At 42.1% G+C, this 25,699-nt stretch overlaps 2 protein-coding genes across 5 annotated transcripts in view; one reads left to right on the top strand and one right to left on the bottom strand.

The window, feature by feature from the left end:
• Cmss1 (cms1 ribosomal small subunit homolog) overlaps nucleotides 1-25,699 on the top strand; it is a 314,697-nt gene that overhangs the window by 209,016 nt on the left and 79,982 nt on the right. The window contains exon 1 of one of the 3 annotated variants that reach the window (XM_076549064.1): nucleotides 4,679-4,952. The exons of the other annotated variants lie outside the window; for them this stretch is intronic. Within the exon in view, the coding sequence (XP_076405179.1) occupies nucleotides 4,694-4,952 (259 nt within the window). The 5' untranslated portion in view covers nucleotides 4,679-4,693. Of the gene's footprint in view, nucleotides 1-4,678; nucleotides 4,953-25,699 lie in introns of those variants that run through there. 3 annotated transcript variants of the gene reach the window in all.
• Filip1l (filamin A interacting protein 1 like) overlaps nucleotides 1-25,699 on the bottom strand; it is a 253,915-nt gene that overhangs the window by 203,819 nt on the left and 24,397 nt on the right. For both annotated transcript variants that reach the window (XM_006995767.4, XM_042259445.2), the window contains exon 2: nucleotides 11,068-11,181. The gene's annotated coding sequence lies outside the window, so the exon portion shown is untranslated. The remainder of the gene's footprint in view (nucleotides 1-11,067; nucleotides 11,182-25,699) is intronic.

The raw sequence follows: 25,699 nt of genomic DNA, 5'->3' as shown, positions 1-25,699 counted from the left end.
CTTTCTAAAAGGAAACTCTAATCAAAATTAGAGCCTTTTAAGCTTCTGCCCCGCACTGAACAATTAGCAACCGTTATTCAGATCAGGGTGCCTACCTCTCCAGAGTCATCGTTTTTTAAGAATCACTTTAATTGGGTGACTTGGTTTCTCATTTTGTTTTGTTTTGTTTTGTTTTTTTAAAGCAATAATCTCTTTGTTTTATTTATTTGATACCGTTTGCAATGTTAGGAGAAAAGAAGTTGCTAGCATAAAAGTTCATCAAAAGTCTGGCCGTGAGGCAGAGTAGAAAACTAATTTTGAAAACACTACATTTGAAATGGACCATTTCAAAGAGATGGACTGGTGTGTTCTGTTATTTGAGAATAGGTGCAAGTCTAACTGAATGTGGAAATCATGCCACGAGTCCCCACAGAGCTTAGGAGTAGGTACGGCCAGTACTGAGTGTTCACACGTAAGGGTGAAAAAATTGCTTCTAAATGCTCCCAAGCCTCAGCTTACTTAAGCATCTAGAAGCAGCGGCATTGTTTTGTTTTGTTTTCGTTTCATTGTGTCTGTTCCCTGAGATCCCAGGAACAATGGAGATTTGGAAAGTGAGTCTGAGATCTGCTCTCCAAACCTTCAAGGGCTCTTTCCTTTTAAGGCTGCTAAGCTGTCTTCTGGGAATGCATTTGGGGTTTAATGGATTGGGAAGGAGGAGGATGTATCAAAGTAAACATTTCATGAGTTTCTGCTTTGCAGTTTAACTGACTAAACAGACAGAAACCTCTGAGTATTTCCTGTGTATCTTAAAGGACCAATTTGTCACCAACTCCCGGCTTCCACTGGCTTTTTCCAGCTTCCCTTCCCGGCAACCTCACACACAGCACATGCTGCTGCTGCTCTTGCTCCTTTTTTTTAAAAACTTTGAAAACACTCCTCAGGTATGGGACTGATGCGTGCTTGCCAGCACCATGCTGGATTAAATGTGCTGGGGCTTGTTGACTCCGTTTATGGCAGAGCTAGTTTTCACTCTTTAAGTTTTAATAAATACAACCCAGCATTCGATTCAGAGAACTCCCTTAAGGTCCTCTTAATTCTCCGTGGGCTAGAAGGGCCTGGAATGAGCAAGGGAGACACTGATCAAAGGCTTGGAAAATGCTTCCAGTGCAAATGGTGCTTATGATTTCCATTTGCTGCTTCTCTTCAGCGTCGCAGTCATTGAAGGCAGGCTGGCAAGTCATGCTCCTGCATAAGAATACTTCTAGTATGTGCCATGTTACCTTCTACCACCTATGACTCATTTGACCAAAGAGCTCATTTTTGAAGAAATTCTGCTGAATTTTCACATAGTTTGGAAGTAAAAGGTTTGAATCAAAAACAATGAACCTAAATAAACAAACAGATATAATCCTGATACTGCCTGTGCAAAATATATATACAAATATATGTTGTGCACACACCCAAGCCATGTGCATAGCAAAGTCCAGTGCTATACATCATGCATTATAAAGCCCAATGGGAAATGTTTTTAACTTTAATGTGGGTCCAGTGACATTGAGAATGAGGAGAATGAGCTCTAGGGGGATATACACAATAGGGGTATATGGACAGTAATGTGATGGAGATACAGTTAGTGTGATATTTTTACTGGCAACTGCCTGTGGATGCTGCCTTATTGCTGTTCAGATTATGACCTGATGCTGTGCGTGTCAGCATCAAAGATGCAGATTTTTCAGGACCATCCATTACCTACTGAATCTGAATCTTGGGTGGGAATGCCTCACCCATCAGCATGAGTCAGTCTATTAAACTGCTGGGTTTTGCCCCTATACCTTGAATACTCAGAACTCTTCTAGAAATGATTGTAAGGCATACTTTAACCACCATCGAGAGTATGAGGAACATACATGGCTTTAACTATTAAAGAAATTCTTGTCTTTTTCCTTGCCTATTTCAACATAGCTGAATTCTAACTAGGGCTTCTGATAGCTAGGGGCTGGCAGAGCTATCATGATTTTCTGTGGTAGATATAAAAAACTCAAAATGGCCTTCTACAGCTTTTTGGACTCAGTCACTCAATTTATAAAATCACTTACAGAAAACTTAATATGTTTCAAGTAGCAATTACATGTTTTTTTTTTTTTCTCCCTCCAGGGGTCTCGGTTGTAAAGAATTCCTATAGAACTAAAGTGTCGTGTTTATATAGGCAGTCATTTGCCATGTGGTAAGCTTAAAAACAGACTAAATAAATGTTTTGGTGATGTTGAGGGTAGTGGTGATTAAAGGAAGAATAATGTAAAGGCTGTTTCTTAACCACCCAGGGTCCCTATCAAATTCTGAAATCCTGGGGTACAGTGCAATGACTTTGATATGACTGTATTCATAGACCTTCATATCTTATTTACTCCAAGGATATTCTTCAGAGGAACATCTGAAAATATGTGCCCCACACGGATTTCTTGTTCAGGTGCACTTTGTGTGCTGAAGAACAAGCGTGTGGTGTCTGGTTAACCCCTCGCAAGACCACTGAGATGCAGTCACAAAGAATGCAAGACCTTTGCAGCCAGAGTTCTGCCCACATTTCCAAATCGCATCTATGAAAAGGGAAACTTTTCTATGTTCCGCAATTTGACCCAAAAAATAGGGAATCCTTCTTCAAACAGAATGAGCTGGGCCATCGCTCTCGCTTCTCAGCCCTTCTCAGCAAAGACTCTACTCAGTAACTTGACCAAGTTACCACGGGCTTGTTGCTTTTCTGTTGCTGTGCTAAAGCTTGGTGCCCAAAGGCAGCTTTAGGAAGAGAGGTTCTATTCGGGCTTCTAGTTCCAGAGAGGTAAGAGCCCAGCGTGGTGGGGAGGCATGGCAGCAAGCAACAGGTACAGCGTAGTAGCCAGAGCAGGAAGCTGAGCGCTCAGGTCTTCGAAGCACAGTCATGAAGCCGAGAAAGCACATAGGAAATGGTGCTAGCCTCTAGTCCTCACAAGGCCACTCCTCCTGACCCTTCCTAAAAACACCGTCAGCTGGGGACCAGGGTTTCAGATGCCCCAGAGTCAGTCAAACCACACACCCCCTCCACTGACCTGGAATCTTCGTCTGTTGTCGTCCTGTGTTATCTTCACTTCTGGGTAGTCAGTAAAACAACAAAACCAAAACATGTAGGCACTGTGCGTGCTGCTGTGTGCCTGCTGCCCCAGCTCTCTGGAGCCTGAGCCCCGAGGATCCATGGGCCCAAGGACTGACTAGGAGAGTCGCGTGCTAACACCCAGAAGATGCCAGATAGAGATGTGGTCGCCCAGGGAGCTGCCTTTCTGTTCTACACCCCAGTTAATGTTAGCAAGTACACACATGGCTCTGGCTGGGTGGGTATTACAGACTTACAGCTTTTTCTCTTGAGGCAGAAAAAACGAATGTATTATGTTAAAGGTTAAGTTAACATTGGTTTGAATCTAGATTAATTTCTTTTCTTCTTCACTTTCTGAGGAAGGAGCATAGCGTTTTGTGGCAGTCTGGATGTTTACTGTGATGGGGCTGAGTGATTAATGTTTTTCTGAAAAGGCTTAGTTGTGAGAATGGAACGGAGTGAATTTCTTCTAAAAGGGTCACTTGTGGATCTCTTACAGACAAACTATCTTTTAAAGGCCATGATTCAGAGGAGCCAGCTATGGAAAAGGACGTGCAGTTAACTATTCCGCATGAGAACACCTATCATGTGCTTGGCTGCAGGGCACTCGTTACCTGTTCGGAACGTCAGATGGCGTACATGCTCACAGCAGGCTGTGGGTGGCTAGAACAGTAGCAAAGATAAACAAGACCGTGCCCTTCTTTGCAAGCACTCCAGCACAGAGAACACTATCGAGTTTCGTGGATTAAAAATACAGAGACACTTTTTTATGAATTCAGAGGTATCAGTCCTAGCAAAGTTCAACTTTTTCTCACCCTCATCCAGCAGGTGGCGCTATGAAATAGAGGGATATGGTGGATCAGGGACCAGTTTGTGCTCCACAAACCCAGTCCTCACATTAGCAAGTATCTGCATGGTTTTGACCATATACTAGTTGCTCACTTGAAAGTCTCCTTAAAAGGCCAGTGCCTGCACAGTTCTGTTCAGTTTAGTTTCTCGTCTTCTGTAGGGCGGCTGCTTCCTTTCAGATCGTCGGTGTCAGGCACTCACACACAGCCATTAGCAGAGTGCTCTTAGCATTCACGGAATCAGTGATGTCCTTTAGAATAGTGCAGCTGGGTTTCTTCCCCTGGCTGGGAGAATGGAGCCTTTCTTCCACCTGAGGAGAAAGCCACAGTTCTCCTGATCCAGGTGTAGGCCTCTTTACCCCTTCTGCTTGGGAAAGAACCTGTTAACTTCTTGAATGCATCACCTTGTTTGTGCAGCGCTCTTGCCCAAGCCAGCCATTTGCTGCCTCCTCCGGTCTGGACAAGCAGGTGGATAAAGGAAGGAAAGGGGGTCGCCCATTGTTTGTACCAGATCTTTCCGTTTAGAAAGATTCTGTGTGCATGCGTGTGTGTGTGTGTGTGTGTGTGTGTGTGTGTGTGTGTGTGTGTGTGTGTACATGCGTGCTCGGAACAGTGGCATGCAGTCAGGAGGCTAGTGGCTCCGTCAGGCTGCGGTCTCCTGGGGAACCAGACGAGTTTCTACTCCTACGAACGTTCACCGCTGTTTCACAGACATTAATAGTTTCCTGGCACTGCCTCTCAGGAAATGTCGTCATGGTCTGGAGGAACCAATAAAAATACATCTAACCTGTTTGGACAGATCTTGTTTCTGCTAGAGATTTCCAATTGTGGGGTGGGGGATAGCATGGAGAGCTGGCCCACTTCGAAGAGCCTGATCAGAAATAGCAGGTTCACTCTAAGAGAGCCAGGAACAACTGCGCCGGACCCGGGAGAGCACACAGCATGCCACCCGGCTCGCTTTGACAAACTGATAAGGCAGATTGTGTCTGCTCTACACTGGAAGGGTGAGCATGCTCTCTCCCGCTCTCACACACTCTCTCCTCTCCCCTGTCACGACTAAAGCCCACTTCTTAACTCTTGACCCTCAAACAGAACACTCATGCATTAAAATTAACACCATTGGTTATCCATTCAGTATGGGTACACACTTGACCATAGGTCTGTGGATGAGAGGCCATGATTTGGTTAATTATTACCAAATGGCTAGTACTAAATCCTCCGGGCTCACCTTGGTTATCGCAGAGCATGATCCTGAATCTCATTAATGTGAGAAACATTGGCCGTTGCCTGTAGACTAATCACTGGGATTCCATTTGGGAAGGGAGTCAGTTGTTTCTCCCTTGAAAGTTTGGGGACCCTCTACCACCATAAGACTACAAAAGTGAAGACTTCAGAATAAAACGGATAGAAACCGCAGCGGTGGCTGTGATCTCTTCTCGCTGAAGGTACCCTTTGTCATGCCAGTGCTGGGTTTGCACACTCTGCTCTTTCTTGACTAGAGTTTAAATATCACTGCCTTCCTTCCCTGGTCAGGCTGAGCTTGTGGCCCGTACACCACAAAATAAACTTAGACATTAACTTCAGGAATTGCATTCCTCTTCAGCACCATCAGTGCCTGCATATGAATGGAGGCTTTATCTCAGGGCTATCGTGTCTCTCCGAATGGTTTTCCTTTGTCAACTCCTCTATAGTCCCTTCTTCTCTTTGTTTCCCAGGATGGGAAGAACTTGTATCACTGTTCTCCTGTAATAATGTATCCTTATTTTCCATCCTTGCCAAAGAATACAAGATCTTCCATGTCAAGGAACCTGTGACAGTTCAGTTACAGAAAAGATCATTTTGCTAAGTAACTGTTTCTATCTCTTCAGAAAAACAAACTAAAGGAGGAAATGTCTATTTGGTCCCAGGGTTTCAGAGGCCTCAGCCCAGGGGAAGCTGGCTCCATTGCTTTTATGCCTTTCGTGAGGCAGAAGCATCATGGCGGAAGGCATGTGGTACGTCAGAGCTGCTCATGTCCTGGCAGCCAGAAATCACAGAAATGGCACCCCCCAGTGACCAACTTCCTCAGCAGGCCCATCTGCCAGTAGTTCATTCATGAATTGATGAATGGAGTTACACCTTTAATAACCCAGTGACCTCTCAAAAATCCCCTCAGATGACAACCTGAACATATAAGCTTTCAAGGTACATTTTTAGATTCAAACTGTAAGAAACTCCCTAGGCTGCTTACTCTAACTAGTCACTGAAAACTGAACCATAATGTGTGAACATTAAGGGGAAACAATGATGCTAGAACATGTTTGAATAGCACTTCCAAAAGGGTTTTTAGGTCCATTAAATTTATATATCTTAAGTCACAATAGAGGCAAAATATAGGTAATGTTTATGTTCAGAACTGGAAATTACCATGTTTCTTTTATCTGCCTACTACTCATTAAGAACCTTCATGGAACAAGAGAGAACTGCTGGGCCTAGAGCTGCAGGTGTGCAGTCCAGCTGTTCAGAAGTCTCCGCAGGAAGACAGTGAGGCCTCCTGGCCAACTGGAGAGACACTGCCTCAACATCAAAAGGAGGCTCATCAGGTAAAGGCACCTGCCACCAAGCCTGCCGACCTGAGTCTGATACGTGAACCCACATAGTAGACAGAGAGGACAGTTTTTCTCTGATCTCCACACCTTCTGTGGCATGCAGAGGGACACACACACACACACACACACACACACACACACACACACACACACATAAATAAACAAAAAGGTAACTTACATCATTTTAGATAGAAAATAAGAGAAGCTTGGGGTGAAGCTTGGGATATAGGTCACTGGCAGAATACTATGTGACCTGTGACTACTTTGGTGCAGTGAGAACAAAGTTGAACTGCAGCGGTTGAACCATTCACCATCAAGTATCTTACAGTTAACATTTGCTGGATTGGGACAACAACATGAAGCCAGTGTGTACATTTCATTATAAATGTGGTAACTTCTGTCTGTAGCTCCCTGATATTGGGGTCAAGGAGATTTGGAGAGCAAGGGTAGAGGGGCACTTATGGGTTTAATTTAAGAAAAGGGAAATGGGAGCACTTTTTCCTTCAGATTTTCAACTGAAAACTGAATAAGGAATTCTGGCCTGTGTATAGAGAGGGAATTGTGTAAGTACCGTCATTTGGGGCATTTTATCAGCCTTTCTCAAAGGCCAGAAAATTCCAATGCTAAGTACCTAACTGGTGGTCTTGCTCCTGTGATAGCCAGGGCTCACGTTCCAGCAAAGAACAGGATGCATGACGGTCCTCAAGACTTCCCATTTGTTTTTCTGTGGGTCTTGGCACAAGAAGACTTTATTAAGAACCTTCCTCCTCTCTAAAGCCTGTGTCCTTTTCCTACTAAAACCCTGGAGTCCAACATTCATTAACTAGCTTTCCCCACTGTGATTGCACACCAGTGTTCTCACACACGGAGGACGTAATGGTTTTCCTGTTTCCGTTCTGGGGGACATTTGCACACTGGTGCTCCGTCCACTTTTTCAGTCTTGCATGCATAAAAGCAAAGCATCTTCCACAGTTAACTGCAGTAAAGGTTTGTAGAGGCTTTTTTCCCCTTCCTTTCCCTCCTCCACAACTGGAAAATATGAGGCAGATCCTGTTTACGTATGTGTAACCTCCAAAGTAGCTGATACGCTGTTGTCATTAGAGAATCGGAGCTGTTTCCCCAGCAGCAGAGTGCAGAGCTCTAAATCTGAACGCCCCCCTGGGCCCTGCAGGCAGACCCGAGGCCTGTGCAGCTTTCCCACGGCTGCTCCAGACTGGCAAAGGTTGCTTCCGAGCCTCCTCAGTGCACTCTAGGGATGACAAGATCTGAGCTGTGCCTTTATTAAAAATTGAGACCATCTTCTTTTTGCATTAAATATTCTTTAAAATCTCTTTTCCAGGGAACTTTTCCACTCTAAAATGTAAACTAAATGCGTATGTATACCTTCCACTATTTGTTCTATGAATCTCTTATCACAGTCCAGAAATCCTTTTACAAAAAGTCTTTCTATAGCCAATATGTTTGGCAAGTTGTTTAAAAAAGGAAAAAAAAACTTTCTCCCTTTAAAACAAGTGTAAACTGTACTTTGAAAAGTATATTTATATAGTTTTTTTGAAGTTTAGTTTCTAGTTTTTTTAATCTTGCTTTCTATGCCAAATAATTTTATTTTTCTTTTATAAAATGACTTTTTTATAAAGCTTTGTTTATAACCTCTGTATCTTTCATGATTTATTTCATTGGTTTTTTTATTGGTTTCTCTTTGTTTAGTTTGCCTTGGGGACAAGCCCAGATTCCCCTAACAGGGATATTAGTTGATAGAAACCATTGAAACCAGAAATGGACAGCCTGAAGCACTCCCTAGCCAGCTTTTGCTAGAAGAGGCAACATTAATGCGACATGGTTACTTAACACATAGCAGACTCCCAGTAAACTGGTGTGTGTGTGTGTGTGTGTGTGTGTGTGTGTGTGTGTGTGTGTGTGTGTGTGTGTGTCTCCCATGACCATATATACATACATATGTGTGGAAACTAGAGGTCCATGCCGGGTGTCTTCCTTGACCTCTACACACTTTGTCTTTTGAGACAGGGTCTCTCACTGAACCTGGCACTCAGTGATTGGCTAGACTTGCTGCCCAGGGAGCTCTGAGGATGCACCTGCCTTTCCCCTTCACTAGGATTACAGAGGATGCCACCATGCCTTCTCCACTTCCCCCATCTCAGGTCCTCATGCTTGGACAGCAGGACCTTTACTGACTGAACCAGCCCCATGGACCGAAGGCTTTCTTTTTAGTTCTGGGGTTGTATTTAGTACTTTTAAAGGTTTTCTTTCTTTATAAGCCTTATTATACTTCTTCCTGATAGTTAAGTGCTAAAGAGGACATAAGTTAGAGCCCCTTATAAATTGAGAAACCTGAAAGGTGACAGAATTCTAAAGTTGTCTGGCAACTGTAGGGATAGGAAGATAAAAGATTTGACAACATCTTTAAGAGTGCTGGCCAGCAATTCTTGAGTTGTTAAAACCATAAGTCTGGGAGAGAAAACTTAAAGAGATACATTTGAATACTGAATAGCACTGGTTCTTCTGTCTCCTGCTAGTTATTTTGTGTTTAATAAACTATGTAGCTATAGTTTAGGACTGGCTCAGAGGGGAGTGGCACTTAGGGATAGAGGCACCTGGGAGTAGGCCTGAGAACCAGAATTCTATTTCCAGGCCCCACCAGTTGGCCAAGAGAACCCACTCCTCTGACCTCCACACATGTGCTATGACATGCATGCACCTTCGTGTGTGTGTGTGTGTGTGTGTGTGTGTGTGTGTGTGTGTGTGTGTGTGTGTGATTTAATATTTGAAGAGGGGGTCCATGTCCTGCTCTCCTTGTATGATAACCCAGAGATTTCCATCTACCTGTGTCCTGTCCACCTCCCACCCCCCCACCTCCCCATCCCCCCACTCCCCGACATGGCAGACTCTGACTTATTCCTAAGAGAAGCATAGCTTTCCTGTGGGCAAGGCACATAGGATGAAGCCAGACTTGCTCATTAACCTGCGCTTACTTGCAGAGCCAGTTACTTTGAGAGTGTTTTTTCTTCTTCTCAGTATATGTAGTTGGCAGGGAGAATGGAGAGGACTGAATGGCCTTGCAGTGTGCACGGATATTACGTCATCCTGTCCAGGGGCTACTTACTCATTCTGTGCTCCTGCTCCTGGCTTATCTGAGTTTTTTCTTTGACTTCCTACTCCTGCACTTCTCTGTTTTCTTTAGTCTTACCTCCTTATTACACATGAATTGAGTGAAGCAATGTCTAGAATATGAAATGTTATTAGGAAACAATCACATAATGTGATAGTAACTGGTCTATAAAGATAATTTATAGATTTAGAGAATTTCAAACTAGTAGGAACGGAAACAGGGACTTGTTAGTGCCTGACCTTGGTCTAATCAGCTCTGCATACCATAAAGGAGAGTGTCTGAACTTAAGCTTCTTATGCTGATGCTCTTGACTGAGGATTGTGGAGGGCTGAACTGGACCTCAGAAATCTTCATTTCTAATCAGCTCTCCAGGCACTTCCGAGTTGGAGGCCTTCAGACCTCATTTTGACGGCAGAGTGCTATGTCGCCTCTTAGATCCCTCCTGTATAAAACTCTATGATCCTAGGCTTCTTTCCACCACACGGCTTTGTGCAGAGCCAATGCGTCCTGGAAGTGCACTGTTTCATCAGCCTTGTGAATAACTAGGGAGAATATCTGTTAGTCATCCTGCCTGGAAAACACTAAAACTGTAACCAGTCATTTTGATCAGAGTTAAATGCCTGCTTGTATCACTGCTGAGTAGAGTTCTGTTTGCTCTGACTCTCACTATGTGTTTCTCTACCTGTACCGATTTCTCGGGTGCTTTGTATCTTTCTTTAAAAAGATGTAATACCGAAACAGAAATTCATGTGCCCCTGTCCCTTTTTAATACATGCATGCCAACATTAGCATCTACTGAGGACATCGGATAAGCAGTCTAATGTCAATTTTGTGCTTTGCTGTATTTCTCTTCCATTATAGAACATTATCTAATTTGTGGGGCTACAGTAGTCATCCACTTGCTTTTGACATGCTTTCGAGGTTTCTTCCACCCACTGACTGTCAGTCTTCTGAGTTATTTTTTCCTAGATACTTGTACTTCATCCTATTTTTGCCAGACTGAACTCCATGTACTTCACTATGCATTTTTATAATCTCCATGGACCCGCTAATACTGTTTGGCCTCATGTCTGTCTCTCCTACCAGCTCCACATTTAGCGTCATCTGAGGTACTTATTAATATGATGTTTCCTCACATTTCCATGCCATTAATAAAGCGATTTAGTAAGACCATTCATTCTTGCTGGGCACAGCTAGGCTAGTCAGTGTTTCACACCTTATTACAGATCCTTGCCCATCACAATATCCAGTATGGTTAAGGATACAGCACTAACCAAGGTTACATTTCAAATTAGAATTTACATAGGAATGCCTCTTCCCAGAAGATACTTTAATGTTCCACCTGAGAAATAAAAACTCATTTAGTTGGGCCTCTGAGTCCAAGACTGGTCAGGGTACACTTACATAAGCTTGTTTGCAGATTCTCATTAGGTCTCCCAAGGTCGCAGACAGCTGTGTTTTGAATTTGTATCCTTTGAAAGAATAGGTGCTTGGATAGCTCTTTCTTGGCAGCAAGACCTTAGGAAAATAAGAAATTCACATGTGTTGGTGCGTTCTGAGTACACAGCACACACCCTAAGTGAGTTCCCAAGCAATGATGCATGGTATTTTTAGAGAAAAAAGACTTTATCTTATTTTTTTTTCTTTGTAATCTGTGAAACAGAAATGCTTCCTCCTCACTTGAATCTCTTAGGTCAACAACCAGATGCAAAAATGGAAGCTGTCAACAAGAAGGGGTTTAATGGTACATGGCGGGACGCAGCCTCCCAGGAGCCTCTGGCGTAGAGCTAGTTCAAGGAAATCGCTTTTGAGATATGGGGAGTTTACACAAATGAAGAAAAAAATGACATTAAAGCTGGTGGTGCTTACCTTTAATCCCAGCACTCGGGAGGCAGAACCAGGCCAATCTCTGTGAGTTCGAGGCCAGCCTGGTCTACAGATCAAGATCCAGGACAGGCACCAAAACTACACAGAGAAACCTTGTCTCGAAAAACCAAAAAAAAAAAAAAAAAAAAAAAAGGTAGCAGAATTGCAAGGTAGGCTTTATTTCCAAGACAATACCTTATAATATGAATAACACATAACACAGTAAGATTAATTCATGAAAAATTACTACTGGGGATAGGAACACCCAGTTTCTTTTATTTAGACTCTAAAATAGAATGTCAATAGTATGATGGCCTACTAAAAGGATATTGCTTTTACCAACAGTATTAAGTTATTCTGTCTAATATAGAATTGAGTGTTTTTTAAGATGCTATTTTTATATACTGATTTAATAACCATCTTACCTCAACATTTTAGGATACAAACATAATATTGGGGGTGTAAATACTTAGTCTCACTCCCCAACTAAAAAAAGAAGAAAGGATATTACTTCTCAGTCTCCAAATATATTGGAAAATAATAGGTCTAATTGAAATGTGATTCCCACTGTAATCTTGATATAATATTTAATATCAACCTGTGTGTAAACAACTGTTGATTAATCCAGAGCAAATATAGCAACTTTGTCTAAATTTTTCTCTGGCTTGGGTCTAAGACAAAGAACACTTGTGAAATCTTGCTTTAACTAGACAAAGATATGTTACATTTGTTTATGATGCAGAATATTACTTTAACTGTGTAAGGGTGTGTTGTATTTGTTTAGGCTGCATTTGTTTAATAAAGTAAGAATGTGTTGTGTTTGTTTCACTTTGGCTGCCTAAGGCACCTGATTGGTCTAATAAAAAGCTGAACCGCCAATAGCTAGCCAGGAGAGGGATGGGGGTGGGGGGCTAGTGGGCAGAGGGAGTAAATAGAACTCTGGGCTCAAGAAGAAGGAGGAGAGATCAAGGGACAAAGAGAGGAAGATGCCCAGGGCCAGCCAGCGAGGCAGCTGCCAGACAGACAGACATGGAGTAAGACATATAGAAAGAAAAGTTAAAAGCCCTAAGGCAAAACAGAGATGAAGAGAAACAGGTTAAATTAATTAATGAGAGCTGGTGGGACAAGCATAAGCTGAGGCCAAGCATTCATAACTAATATTAATTCTCCGTGTCATGTTTTGGGAGCTGGTTGGTGGCCAAAAGAAAGCCTGCTACATAGTACACAGTGGATGTTTTAACTTCTGTTGCTACACAACAGACCATTCTAAAGTGTAATGACTTAAAGACAACAACAGGTTATCATTTACTGATTAGAATCAACTAAATGGCTCCTCACCACATGGTGTGCCAAGCTATGGCATTGGGATGAGATTTTCAATTGAGGCATGCAGAATGACCCCTATCATCTATGGTCTCTCTTCCTTACCCCTTTATTCATCCACAGACTAGGGCAGATTTTTTTACAGCATGGTGATGACTTCAGAGAGGCCAGAATCAGAAGTTCCCAGACCTTCAAGGCTTAAACCCAGAAGCTATAAAAAAAAGGGGGGGGGTTGTTTGGTTGTTGTTGTTGTTGTTGTTTGCTATCCATTGGTCAAAACCATCACAAATCCACCCTACATTCATGAAGAAATAGTCTCTCATCCCTTCACCCTTCATGATGACTTACAAAGATCTTAATTTATCATAGTTACTTAGTAAATTTTTACTGGGTGGTCATATGAAGATTGCTTTTGAAATTTTTTGTGTCCTTTGTTAAATTGAAATGATATTTATTATCATTTTGTAGAACAATTTACTTTGTACCTTATGGACAAGCAAGAGACATTTTATCACTTTAGCAGAATAGTAGATGTTTGATCTTTGGATTATTGCTAGATCTATATCACTTTTACTAATGAAAACTCCATCTAAATTTATGAAATAAGATCCTTCTGGTTTTTTTTTTTTCTTTACTGTGAGTTTCCATGGTTTTACATGAGATTATCTGAATTCCCAAAACATTAGAAATACTTTTTAATGAAAATAAGACCATGAAGAACCCTAAATTTTCAGGTAGGGGGTTACTGCCAATTTATCATTACTATGCATTATTATTCTCATAACCCATGGCTCAGCAGGAAATGGTGCTTGTTGCCAAGCCTGGCCTGAGTTCAATCCCTGGGACCCACAAGATAGAAGAAGAAAACTGACTCCACAGAGTTGCCCTTTGACCTCTGCATGTATGCCATGGATGTACACACCCATACCATCTGTGTAGATGATGTGGAGGGTTCTTTCTTTTTATTAAAGTACCATCAACTCACAGAGTGTGGAGGCTCACACTGTGGAAAGAAAGAAAAGAAGGAAAGGAAGGAGGAATAAAGAAAGAACAGTAGTCAACAAAAAGGGAAGGGGATACCAGGCGTGGTGGCGCACGCCTTTAATCCCGGCATTTGGGAGGCAGAGGCGGGAGGATCTCTGTGAGTTCAAGGACAGCCTTGTCTTCTACATACTGAGTTGTGGGACAGCCAAGACTACAGAGAGAAACTCTGTCTGAAAGGGGGAGGGGCATTTATTGCCCATTTTCTATTGTTACTCCAGAATACCTGAGACTTAAAAGGAACAGGTGTTCATTTTGGCTCCCGACTGTACAGACTGCAGATTCCAAGGCTGTGCAGCCAGGTCAGATGAGGACCTCATGCTGCGTCAGCTCGTGCAGGCAAGCAGGAGAGAGACAATGAGAACCGTGCAAGACTCTCGCATTAGTTAGTAATCCATCCATGTGAGGAAAGACCTTAATCCATTTATAAAGGCTTCCCCCCCCCCCATAATCCAAATACCCTTCCCTCATTCCCATCCAGACGCTGAGGAATGAGAGTTCCAATGCATGCCCTAAAACCGTGGCATATGGACAAAGCAATCTGTATCAAAGGTTCCCTCAGAAAAGAGTGGCTTGGGGGAGATAGATCAAGAATTTACAATGTGAGAAATTAAGCTCACCACAAAAGTAACTAGCTGTCCCAACTCTGAGTCTTTACGGGCCCCTTTAACTCTTACCCCTGCTGAAGTATGCTAGCTATTGTTTCTTAAGCTCACACATGCTGGCTCAGGGAGCAGGGACGGGTGGGAAAGTGTTGCTCTGACTTTCCCTGAGTCCTTTTATAGAGGGTTTCTCAAACTTTACTAACCATGAAAATCACCCAAGGAATGGCAGTGTGCTGATGCCTTAGTCATCATGGGCATTGCCAGTTTCATAGTGGGGGATTTTTATGGTTTGGATCTGAAATGGACCTTGACTGGGTCGAAGACTAGGTTGCCAGCTTCTTAGCTTTTGAGAAATGATCAGATCGTGAGTGCTGACCTCAGGGCATTAGTCCATAGTTGGATTCATAAGTTGATGACCTTACCGGGGGTGTAGAAATGAGTAGGCAGGGCCTCTTAGAGGAAGTAAGTCCTAGTGGGGCATGCCTTGGAAGAGGGAATTTTTGCCCCTGATACCTCTCTCCTCCTCCTCCTCCTTCTTTTCTCTCTCTCTCTCTCTCCCTCCCTACCTCCCTACCTCCCTCCCTCCTTCCTGGCGGTCTCTCAATAAGCAGCTCCACTGTGCTCTTCAGACATGATGCTCTGCCTCACTCAGGCCACAGAAATATGGCCAAGTGATTTTGAATTGAAACCTCTGGAACAGTGCACCAAAAGAAACCTTTTTGCCTGTAAGTGGTTTTTTTTGTTTGTTTGTTTTTGTTTTTTCCTTAAGTGTCTTGTCACAGCAACAAAAGTGACTATCACAGAGATGAAGCCCAAGATCAGAATTTAATGGGTGATGGAGACGTAGTCGATTTATGATCCGAATTCTGAGCAATGCAGCCTCGATCTCCAAACAGTCCAGAAAGACTGGCAATGAGGAGAACTATAGAGTTGGGGTTTTGTCCTGGCCTCCTATTAGCATAGGGAAGTTGAGGTGGCAGGAAACAGTAGGTAAGTTAATTAAAGAATTCAAATTTATGTAATTCCTTGGCCAATAAGAGGTTATGGTGTTTGTGTTGTTTTGTGGTGCTGGAGCCAGAATCCGGGACCTCACTTGTTAGACAAGCATGCTGCCCCCGTTCTGTCACCCCTCAGCCTCCAGGACTTCCCTACTTGCATTGGAGCTGGAAGGCTTGTTCTAATCTGGAATGTTTCACCAACCAGTTATTTGCCAGCCTTCCTTAATTTATTCAAGTAACATTTATTGAAGATTTTGAATGAGGAAGGCTTGTTCTAGGACACTATTTCTCCATTAGTCTTGGTGGCCAACGCCTCAGCTGTTGCTCTTTAGTTTTAGAAAAGATTCCGCTGTGGTTCATAAGCCTCTCTGCAGATGGAGCGTCATCCCAGCTACCTGAGAACATCACTAGTCTTAGTGACTTCAAGAGATAAAGGTTCTTTTCCTGTTGCTGTCAGCAGTGCAGAAGGACAATAGCAGTTAATGTGACTCCGAGACAGCATGCTTGCCTAACAAGTGGGTCCCGAATTCCAGGTCCAGCACCACAAAACAACGAAAACCCACCATAGCCCTCTTAGTGGCCAAGAAATCACATACAATTGAATTATTTAATTAACAGCTTTCATATAGAATGAATTCTCTATGTCGTGTTTACTGCTATTCCGAAGACCACCTAGTGTTGAGTTCCTATCCTTGAAAGCCTAGCCGCATTCTTTAAAAACATGCTATCACAGTCTTGGGAAGGTTTTAATAATGTTACTTTCTCAGCAATAGACTCTTAGCAGAACTGGGTAGCATGGGGGTTACAGCCTCCTTTGTTTGTATCTGAGATCTTGTGGCTTAGCCTCCTTAAAGCCTGTATGCTGTGGGCTTTGATTTTATTAGAGTGACAATCCCAGAAAGTTTTCCAGGAAGTGAGTCTTTTATGTACATTAATATAAGTAAATCATAGAATGCTCACAGAGAAAGTTAATGTGTCTTACTATATTACATTGTGTCTATTATTTTTATAATTAAATCTTTTCTTAGTTGTTTTAAGACAGAGTTTCTCTACATGTGCATGCACTGTTGACATTTTTGTGCTAGATCACACTTAGTTACGGGGCTATCCTGTGTTGTAGCATGTTCAGCAAGATACCAGCCTAGTCTGGTAAAGGTCATTTTGCTGGCTCTAAGTGTCTCCAGACACTGCTAAATGCAGAGTCACCTGAAACAGAGTCACCCCTTGCTGAGAAGCACTTGGTTGGGAGTGTGAGGAATAGCATACTAAACATTAGGCTGCCTGGCTAACTAGACCAGTTTCCTAGGACAGGTCTTCCCTACCATCCAGTCAGTGCTCTACGGTTCTGAAAGTGCTCATAGACGCTGTTGGGAGCATAGAATCTTTGCACTGGAATTACAAAGTGTGAGCCCCTCTTGGCTCTCCATTCTGTTATTTAAAACAGACCGAGAATACTGTTCAACTGGAGAGTCATATAAAGTGTGCTGTATAGGAGTCACAGGATGGAATCTGCTCCTTAACATATGGACCTAAAATATGCATGTGAAAAAGTAAATACTACAGACTCATAACTCAGAGGCAAGAATTTACAAATAGGGTATAGCAAAAACTGACACAAACTTCTTTATACGACATGTGTTTTATTATTATGGATGAGAAATTTTTTTCTCATTCTACTCTGAAGTTTAAGGATGGTGATTAGTAGATGGCTTTTCCATCCATCAGTGAGAAGTGATTCGCTTCCAGGACTCTCATAGAGAAGATGGCCCATGGCATCTGAATGAGCCAGCTTTCAGGCCATAAACAGCAGGCTGGCATTCCTGATTCTGGTGAAAAGAATGCTACTCTGAGAAAGACATGCACAGGGCAGCCAGAATTGGCTCAGACTCAAGGTCCAATCAATTTTCTTTCAGGAACCTTTATAGACACCACACAAACCCACCCATTTTTATACCCTGACTTAAATTTATTGTTACAAGTTTCTGTTTCTGTGAGGTCCATAAATGTCACAAAATCTGCTTGTCAGCATGGTAGTCAGTGTTACCCTTGTTGATTTAAGGAACCGCCATGGTTGAAGAGATATAATTCACCCCTCAGGCTTTATTTTGTGAGAATGACCTATTGTACATTCCACAATCTGTAGAATTAGCTTGCCTGTGGTTTTGAAAGAATAAATTGAGAACTCCTGCTTTTGTGGTTTTATTTAATGTTTGGAAAAGTTCAAGTTTAATCTGGTAATTTGGAATGTATACATTTGACTGACTGGCTATATTTATGAAATTATAATTCTTTAGCAGCAGTTTCAAACTCTAAAAAGTTATGTGTGGGTTTTATTGTTCAGGGTCAGGCATGTTGGCAGTCAGTACCTGACAGTGTCAAAGAAAGAATTTTTATACAACCCCTCAGGATATTTAACATAAGACTCCCCAGAATAGTTGACATAAGAATTAACCAAGTAGTTTTTCTTTATCTCAGCCATGCTTAAGTGATTGAATCTGTAGCTACCTTTTTCTCCCTTAAACCTTGACCAACTAGTTTAAATAAGCAGTTCTTACTTTATATTTTTTTAAAGTATATTGCCTGGAAAAGAGCTTCAGCACCTCCTGGGAGCTTGTTAAAAATAATTCCAGGCCTCAACCCCAAGTCTACTGAATCATTGTTGCTGTGGTATAGGTATAGGTATAGGTATAGGTATAGGGTATGGCTCAGTATTAAAATACTTGTGCAGGGTCCCAGATTCAGTTCCAACCATGGATGAAGGAGAGGCAAACAAACACAGAAATCTATGCTCGAATAAACTCACCAGGTTAATCCTATGCACACTAAGATTTGAGAGACATTTGTGTATATTGTCATAGTCATTGGGATATAACTTCCTGTTGGCCCTAATTCTGTCCGAAGGACCTGGTTTTTCTGAGAAGTAAAGATTGTTTAGTTAGAAGCATACTCTATCTCTTTTGGGGAGATGAGTCTTTAGCTAAAGTGCCTGCCACACAAGCATGAGGACCTGAGTTCAGATCCCCAGCATCCAAAGAAAACCCAGCCTCTGTGACACATGTCTGATTCCAGCACTGGAGAGAGTGGTGGGGACTGGAGGATCCTGCACCTCATTGGCTAGCCACCCTGACCAAGTTGATGATCCCTGAGTTCATTGAGAGCCCTGTATCTGACAGTCAGACGTCAAGGAAGACATCAAATATGGACCTCTAGCTGCCACATGCATGTGTTTAGAAGTATGCACATGCATGCAGACGTATATGAACACATACTACAAGCACACAGAATAAGTCTACATTTTCTGACATTAAAAAAAAAAACAAAACAAAACGCTGGAGTAGTCAAGCTTAGCTGAGTTGGAACCGAATTACAGAGACTTGGTTAAGGCTGAGCTCTTTTGTGTGACTTCTTCCTGCCATACAACAATGCAATGTTTGTACCAAAACTGCAGGGTGTCTGCTTCTCTCAGGCCAACAAAAAGAGCTCAGTTCTAAAAGAAACTGCTGCCCCATTAGATTCACCTCATCTACTACATGGATAGGCTTCTAGCCTGGTTGACTGGTTAACTGTAGCCTGGTTAATAGAAATACCATGTTGTTACTTCCTGGGCATGTATTAGTTTCAACCCCAGCCTTCTGAACGAGTCATTTCAGAACTTAGCTATAGGATATAGTGTTGGTTTGGTTTGGTTTTGTTTTTTTTCATACTACCCTTTAAGAGAACGTATATGTTCATAATCTGAGGTCAGGCATCATAGTTAATCTGTGCCTAAATATGAATTCTGATCAGGACTGCTTGTTCAATTACAGTGAATGAATAAAACCTTTCAAAGACTTGTTTGAAAGGAACAATTACTAAATACTGAAAGACATTATGTTAAGAACCGTTTAGTGGCCCTGTTTCTTCAGGGGACCTTTATAAACAGGAAGTGTGTGTGTGTGTGTGTGTGTGTGTGTGTGTTAGTGTGGTATTTGGTCATAAAGTCAAAACTTAGAAGAATTACCATTTATATATAACACAAGCATATATGGATGTTCCAAGTGGACCTTGCTTTTTCCCCAAAATATCAGATGAAAATAATATTTATAAGTCATGGTTTTCAGCTGGTTCATAGTAGTGTTGTCTGAGAATGCCAGCAATCTGCCCCAGCCTAGCGTAAAGTTTGGATCTAAAATATTCCCCAAAAGCCCATATGCTGAAATTTTGATCACAAGCCAATGGTGGTATTGGGAAGTGATAGAGTACTTAAGATGTAGGGAACAGTGGGTGGAAGTTGTCATGGGAGCTGTGCCTTTAAAGGAATCAGGAGACAGACAGACAGACAGACAGACACACACACACACACACACACACACACACACACACACACACACACACACACATTCTGCCTGCTTCCTAGACATCATGGGACAAGCAGCTTCTTCACACTCCACACTGAAATGTTCTGCCTTGTCATGGGCCTTAAGGCAGTGGGTCCAATTTACTGTAGACTGAAACCTGAAACTGTGAGCAACATAACCTTTCCTCGTTATGAGTTGTGACAGGTGATTCACCACAGATATTTTTTAGTGATAGAAAACGGACTCACACAATAGGAGATATAATATGACCACTATTTAGAAGACCACCTATTTTTAAATATTTTTATTTTTAATTAGGTAAGTGTGCATGTGTCTGTGTGTGGGTTTTGTGCACTTGAGTACAGTGACCACAGAGACCAGAAGATGGAGTCAGACTCCCTAGAGCTGGAGTTACAGGCAGTGTGAGCCACACAGTGTAAGAGCTGGAAACCAACCTTGTGCCTCTCAAGAGTGGGACATGCCCTTAACTGCCAAACCCTCTCTCCTGCCCCTACAAGCCCACTTTTAAAAAGTAAACCCAAGAATCGTTTCATAATGCCTCTGCATTCCCTTTCAGCCTCTTTCTCTTCAGATTGTCTGTCTAGATTGTAGAATTGTGGCACACTTTCAAATATGTGAAGTTCTCAAATGAAGCCATAGCCTCACACAGAGGAAGCACATGCTAGCTGAAAGGGTCACTTGGGAGGGAATTGTCTTGGAAGTATTTAAGTTGATTCCCCACATGGCCAGAGGTAATTACCTGAAGTTTGCCTGGAAAAAGCATTACTAGTTTAGAACAGCGTATTGTAAGACATAGCTTGATTACAGAGTAATGGAAATATGTCACACCAAGATGGCTGATATCCTGGGCATCTTACCTCCTCCTGGAGGAATTCATTTCTTACTGTCTCCTCATTTAGGGAGGAATGGTCCGTTATGATAGTGGTCTTGTAATTCATGTTACCTATTTGAGGAATAAGCTTTTTATATGTACTTCAAATCTCCCCAGACTGGATGTCAACCTTCAGGGTTGTTGTTTGTTTGTTTGTTTGTTTTCTCTTTTGAGAAAGAGAAACAAAATTGTTCTCATTGCTTCTCTTGTCACCAGGGCTCTGCAGTGGCTCCCTTTCATGTGTCCTCTGAACACAGCCCTGAGATGAGGGACAGTGTACTCAAACACAGGCTTTCTGACTCTCGTGAGGGAAGTTAAGTGCCTTCCTGCCATGTTTCTGAAATCTTCCCCAGGCACCTTGGTATTCTGCCATGTTTGTCTGTCTCCTGGGAATCAGCTGTGCATGTTAATGACCCCTTCCTAGTGGCCAAGTAAAGAAGTTACAGGTGTATTCTATCCACTGCTATTTCTCTGGAGACTTCCGCAAGAGGAAAGAAGGTGTTTATGTTGTCCTGAAGAGGAATGGATTCCCAAGTTGGATTCTAATGGATAACATAGTTCCAGGTTAGATTCCTTGGCACAAAGGTCACCATTTTTAATATAGCAGGTCACCAGTATGTCTCTAGGAGAGTTAATCAAATAGCTGCTCTAGTTCAAAAGTACATCTGCATTTGAATAAAATACGATTCGCGTTAGGAAGCTAAACTTGACAGGGGCCCGCAGGTAATAAAATGGCTTTTAATGAAATAAACGTGTGCCTTTCCACAGCAAACATGCATGAAGGACAGCACACAGTTACATTTGGTTCCTGGCAATGGTAGGGCACTCTTGACCTGTCACGGGCTGCATCTTCTTTAATCATTCTTGGATAATTATCAACTATTACTCAACCTAATTAGCAGAACAACCCACTCATCAGTGCCACAAACGAAAGAGACACAAGAGTCCTGAATTTAGTCCTGTTTGTCTGGGTGTCAGCAATCTGGGTTATATTGTTTCAAGTGTTACTACTGAGACATACCTTTGACTCAGCTTCTCTCTTTGTACACCTGTTCTTGTTCCGCCTGCAGCAAGAAACAGGTCCCCCTCACACCTGCCCTGTAAACAGTGCATAACCCCTAGTTGAGACAGACCATCAGGACTTCTTATGGTCAGGCGACATTGATGACTCAGTGGGCTGATGTCCAGAATAGGAAGCCTACTTCTGTGGAGCAGCGCAACCATTTAGTGGGGAGCCTCTTAAAATTGTTAGCAAATATCTCTGGAGAGCCGGAAGCCACAACTGATCCATTTCCTTGCTGTTTAAAACGTTAGATGCAGTAGAACTTTGATATAACTACTGCTATACCCGAAATACAGAATACTTTCATGGTCCCAAGAAAATTTTTCATAATGCCTGTTTTAGTCAACTTATATCTTACTATTTCCAAACCTTGGCAACCACTAAGCTACTTCTTCCTTTTGTGTCACTTTTCCTGGTTGTAATATGAAGAAAATCATATTTCAGTCTTGCCAGAGTGTACTAGAGATACTTCCAAATCGTTATGTTCGCCAACAGTTTGTTCCTTAAGGGGACCATATAGTATTCCATCATATACATATACTGTATTTTGCTTCCCTGCTCAACCACTTGATCGATACTTAGGTTGCTACCTATTTTAGGACATTAGCAATAAAGGCACTTTGGCTGTTCAAGTACGGGATTTTAGAGAATATAACTTTCTGCGTGTTCCTCTGTGACAGAATTATTGAGATTTATTGTAAATGGATGTCTAGCATTTTGTGAGGAATTCTGTTTTCTACTACATTCCTATCAACAGGGTGTGAGAATTCCAGTTGCTCTTACCCTCACCAACAGTTAGCATGTCCATGGTGTTCGACTGAGGAGGAGGATGTCTTGTTTTGTGCCGCTGGTTGACTGAGTTGTGACTTGTTTCTTAGCCTTTTTAGCACTGATATCTCATGGCTTGCATAGGAATTGTTTATTTGGGTGAAGTCCGGTTTATTTTTTTTAAGATTGTACAGATTGTACTTTGGCATCATTCTAAGAAATTGTTGCCTACCCTCCAAGGTCACTGTGCCTTTCTCCTGCGTTTTCAAGTAGAAATGTTTCCCTTTAGTATTCATGCAGGGTTCTGAAGTGAAATTTGGGAGCTTGTTGGTGGAAGAGGAAACAGAAAGGAGAGATCCTCATTCTGTGTTGTCATTCTGGTCATCACTTAAGTTAAGGGCAGGATTTGATACGCATTCAGAGCTTGATTTGATATGCACAGGTAGTTTCATGACTGAAATTAATGTAGTTAACCTTCAGACATTATTGAATAAAGACAGCTTTATCCTCCCCAAACTAAAAATCATTCAATGTAATAATGTCTTATTTCCAAAAGTGCATGTGATAAAGCATAATTAATATATAGACAATTTTTTAAGATTTTATTTTATGTTTATGGGTGTTTTGTCTCCATGTACATCTGTGCACCACCTAGTTGTCATCTAGTGTCCAGATGAGAGGACACCAATTCTTCTAAAACTAGAGTTGCAGATGGTTGTGACCCACCATGCTGGTGCTAAGGATAGAACCCAGGTCCTCGGGAAGAGCAGCCAGTGCTCCTAACCGCTGAGACATCTTTTAAGCTTCACGTTTCTGGTTGTAAAATACATTTCTAAATACAAATCATTCCCTTGAAGGTACCCACATTTTGTGGACGATAAATAGTCTGTGCAGTGATATCAAAACGTGGGCCCTAACCAGTCCCTTGGTGTTGTACAGACTCGGACCCCTCATCTGTGCTCCCAAACTCCCCTCACTTTCCTGTCTGTCACTCCGGGTAGTCACCATTTCCTTCTCCTGACTGGTTGTCTTCAGGACTTTTACCCTGGAATTCCTTTCTCCTTCCATCTGTATCAGGGCCTTATGCAGAGCCTGCTCCCTGGCCACTTCTAGGGTAATAACAGAAAATCTACAAAGGCAGCAAGTGCTAGACTTTTTCTGTCTGAGGGTATTTAGAAATAAGTTTCTATCTGACTGGTAAAATAAGAAAACACACAAGCTTTCTGATGTTAATTTCTCTTTTACTTCATCTTAACAATGGTCTCTGACTCTTTCTGTTTCCACATAACTACGTATCTCCACACTGCTGCATACAGCTACATATCTACATACATACATCTTTTCACATGGCTACACATCTTTCTTTTACATACATTTCTCCTCTACATCTCTTTTCTGTACAGCTTCATCTTCCTTGTCTCCACACGGTTACATCTCCACACGGCCACAGCTAAACATCTCATTCACACAGCTCTCTCATCTTACAGCACTTTACACAGTTCCCAGGCACAGCTCCTCTATGTAGCAGCGGCTCTTTCACACATCTCTCTCTCACACACACACTTTCTTTTACATTATTCACTCACTCTTTCTCCCACTCACTTCCTCACACTTCTCTCATGCTTCTTCATCTCTTGCTCAGCGCGCGCGCACGCGCACACACACACACACACACACACACACACACACACACACACACACACACCACTCACGTTCTGCAGCAGATCTCACATAGTTCCACACAGCCATCTCTCTCCACACCACCGCTGCTGCTGCTGCCTCCTCACAGCTGAACTCTGGACAATTATAAGTTACATTTTCAAGTTCCAACCTATTCTCAAAACACAAGATAAGTCACATAATTTCTCTTAGACTAGTAATGTCACATTGATCCATGCACGTAACTCTAAGTTGGTGAGGAGATCCCAGACAATAAACAATTGACTGAACCTTGAGTAGTCAGGGTGTGTGCAGAAGAGAGCTACTGCAAGGACTACGTCTTGATGTAAACAACTTGACCTTGATTTATCAATAAACAATACCTGGGAATTAGCCTTTGTGTATATTCTGTAGGGGCAGCTTAGTCTGTTTTGGACTAGTTCTAAGGTCTTTGCAAAATATGTAAAAGGCTGTCTTTGAGACTGAGAATACTGTTGCTTTCCTGTGTCGGTAAAGAATATTCTGGTAATATTTCTGTTCATCAGAATTATACAGCTTAAACAGAGATCATAACCTGATCATCCACAGCTAATGTGTGTCCAGAGATGTAAAACGCACTACCAAAGGGCTGTGGAAGGAACCCCACAGCTGTTCTTATAAGGGAGGCATAGCAGTGACACCCGGGAAAGTTACAGACAGAAAACAGCCGGTTTCCACAGCCAGTGACCCCACAGCTTTGCCAGGTGGGGCTCCCCATCAGGGAGTTATATGTCTGGTGGGTCGACTTGTCAAACACTAGTTGTCACCTGCTGTATACTCCCACAGCCCTCAGCACATCTGCCTGCCTCTCTGTTTTTACATTAGCTCACTGAAATATGGGAATGGATTCTTCTACACTGTATTTATAAGTGAGATCTTTTGTCTTCCTTCGCTGATGTAAATGTTAACTTTTGGGGCCTTTAGATTTAGACATTTGGTTAAAAACACCAACCAAGTCACTGTTATTATGCATTAATCAATCATGATTTGTATACCCTCCAAGAAAGTAGTCTTGAGATAAAGACATTATTTCTTCTTCATACAGCACTAATCAGCAACATCATTGAGGAACCTGTTATCTATGCCCATGGAAATAAAGCATCCCTGATTAAAGCACTATCTATTACAGTTAACATAAGGTGTCTAGACATAGATACTTTTCAGTACATCCTAATGGCCTTTGTTTCCTTTGTCTTAGAGAATGCCTTATTGATTTGCTTACTGACTTTCAGACTTTGTTTGTCCTACAGGACTGATTTTATTAAGTAGAGATCAGTTGCATTTTCCCAATACTACAACTGGCATGTCCACAAACTAAACAACCCACGGAGATTCAGTTGCTTAGCTATGATATCAAACAAAAGAGTTCTCCATTCTTTTTCACTTAATAATACTTGCTGATATTTGGTTTCCCTAACTTTGTAGAGGAGATGGTTGACTTAATT

Source organism: Peromyscus maniculatus, chromosome 12 (genome assembly GCF_049852395.1).
Source record: "Peromyscus maniculatus bairdii isolate BWxNUB_F1_BW_parent chromosome 12, HU_Pman_BW_mat_3.1, whole genome shotgun sequence".
NCBI lineage: Eukaryota > Metazoa > Chordata > Mammalia > Rodentia > Cricetidae > Peromyscus > Peromyscus maniculatus.
Note: the sequence above shows the minus strand (reverse complement) of the source record. Positions and strands in the feature narration are given on the sequence as shown.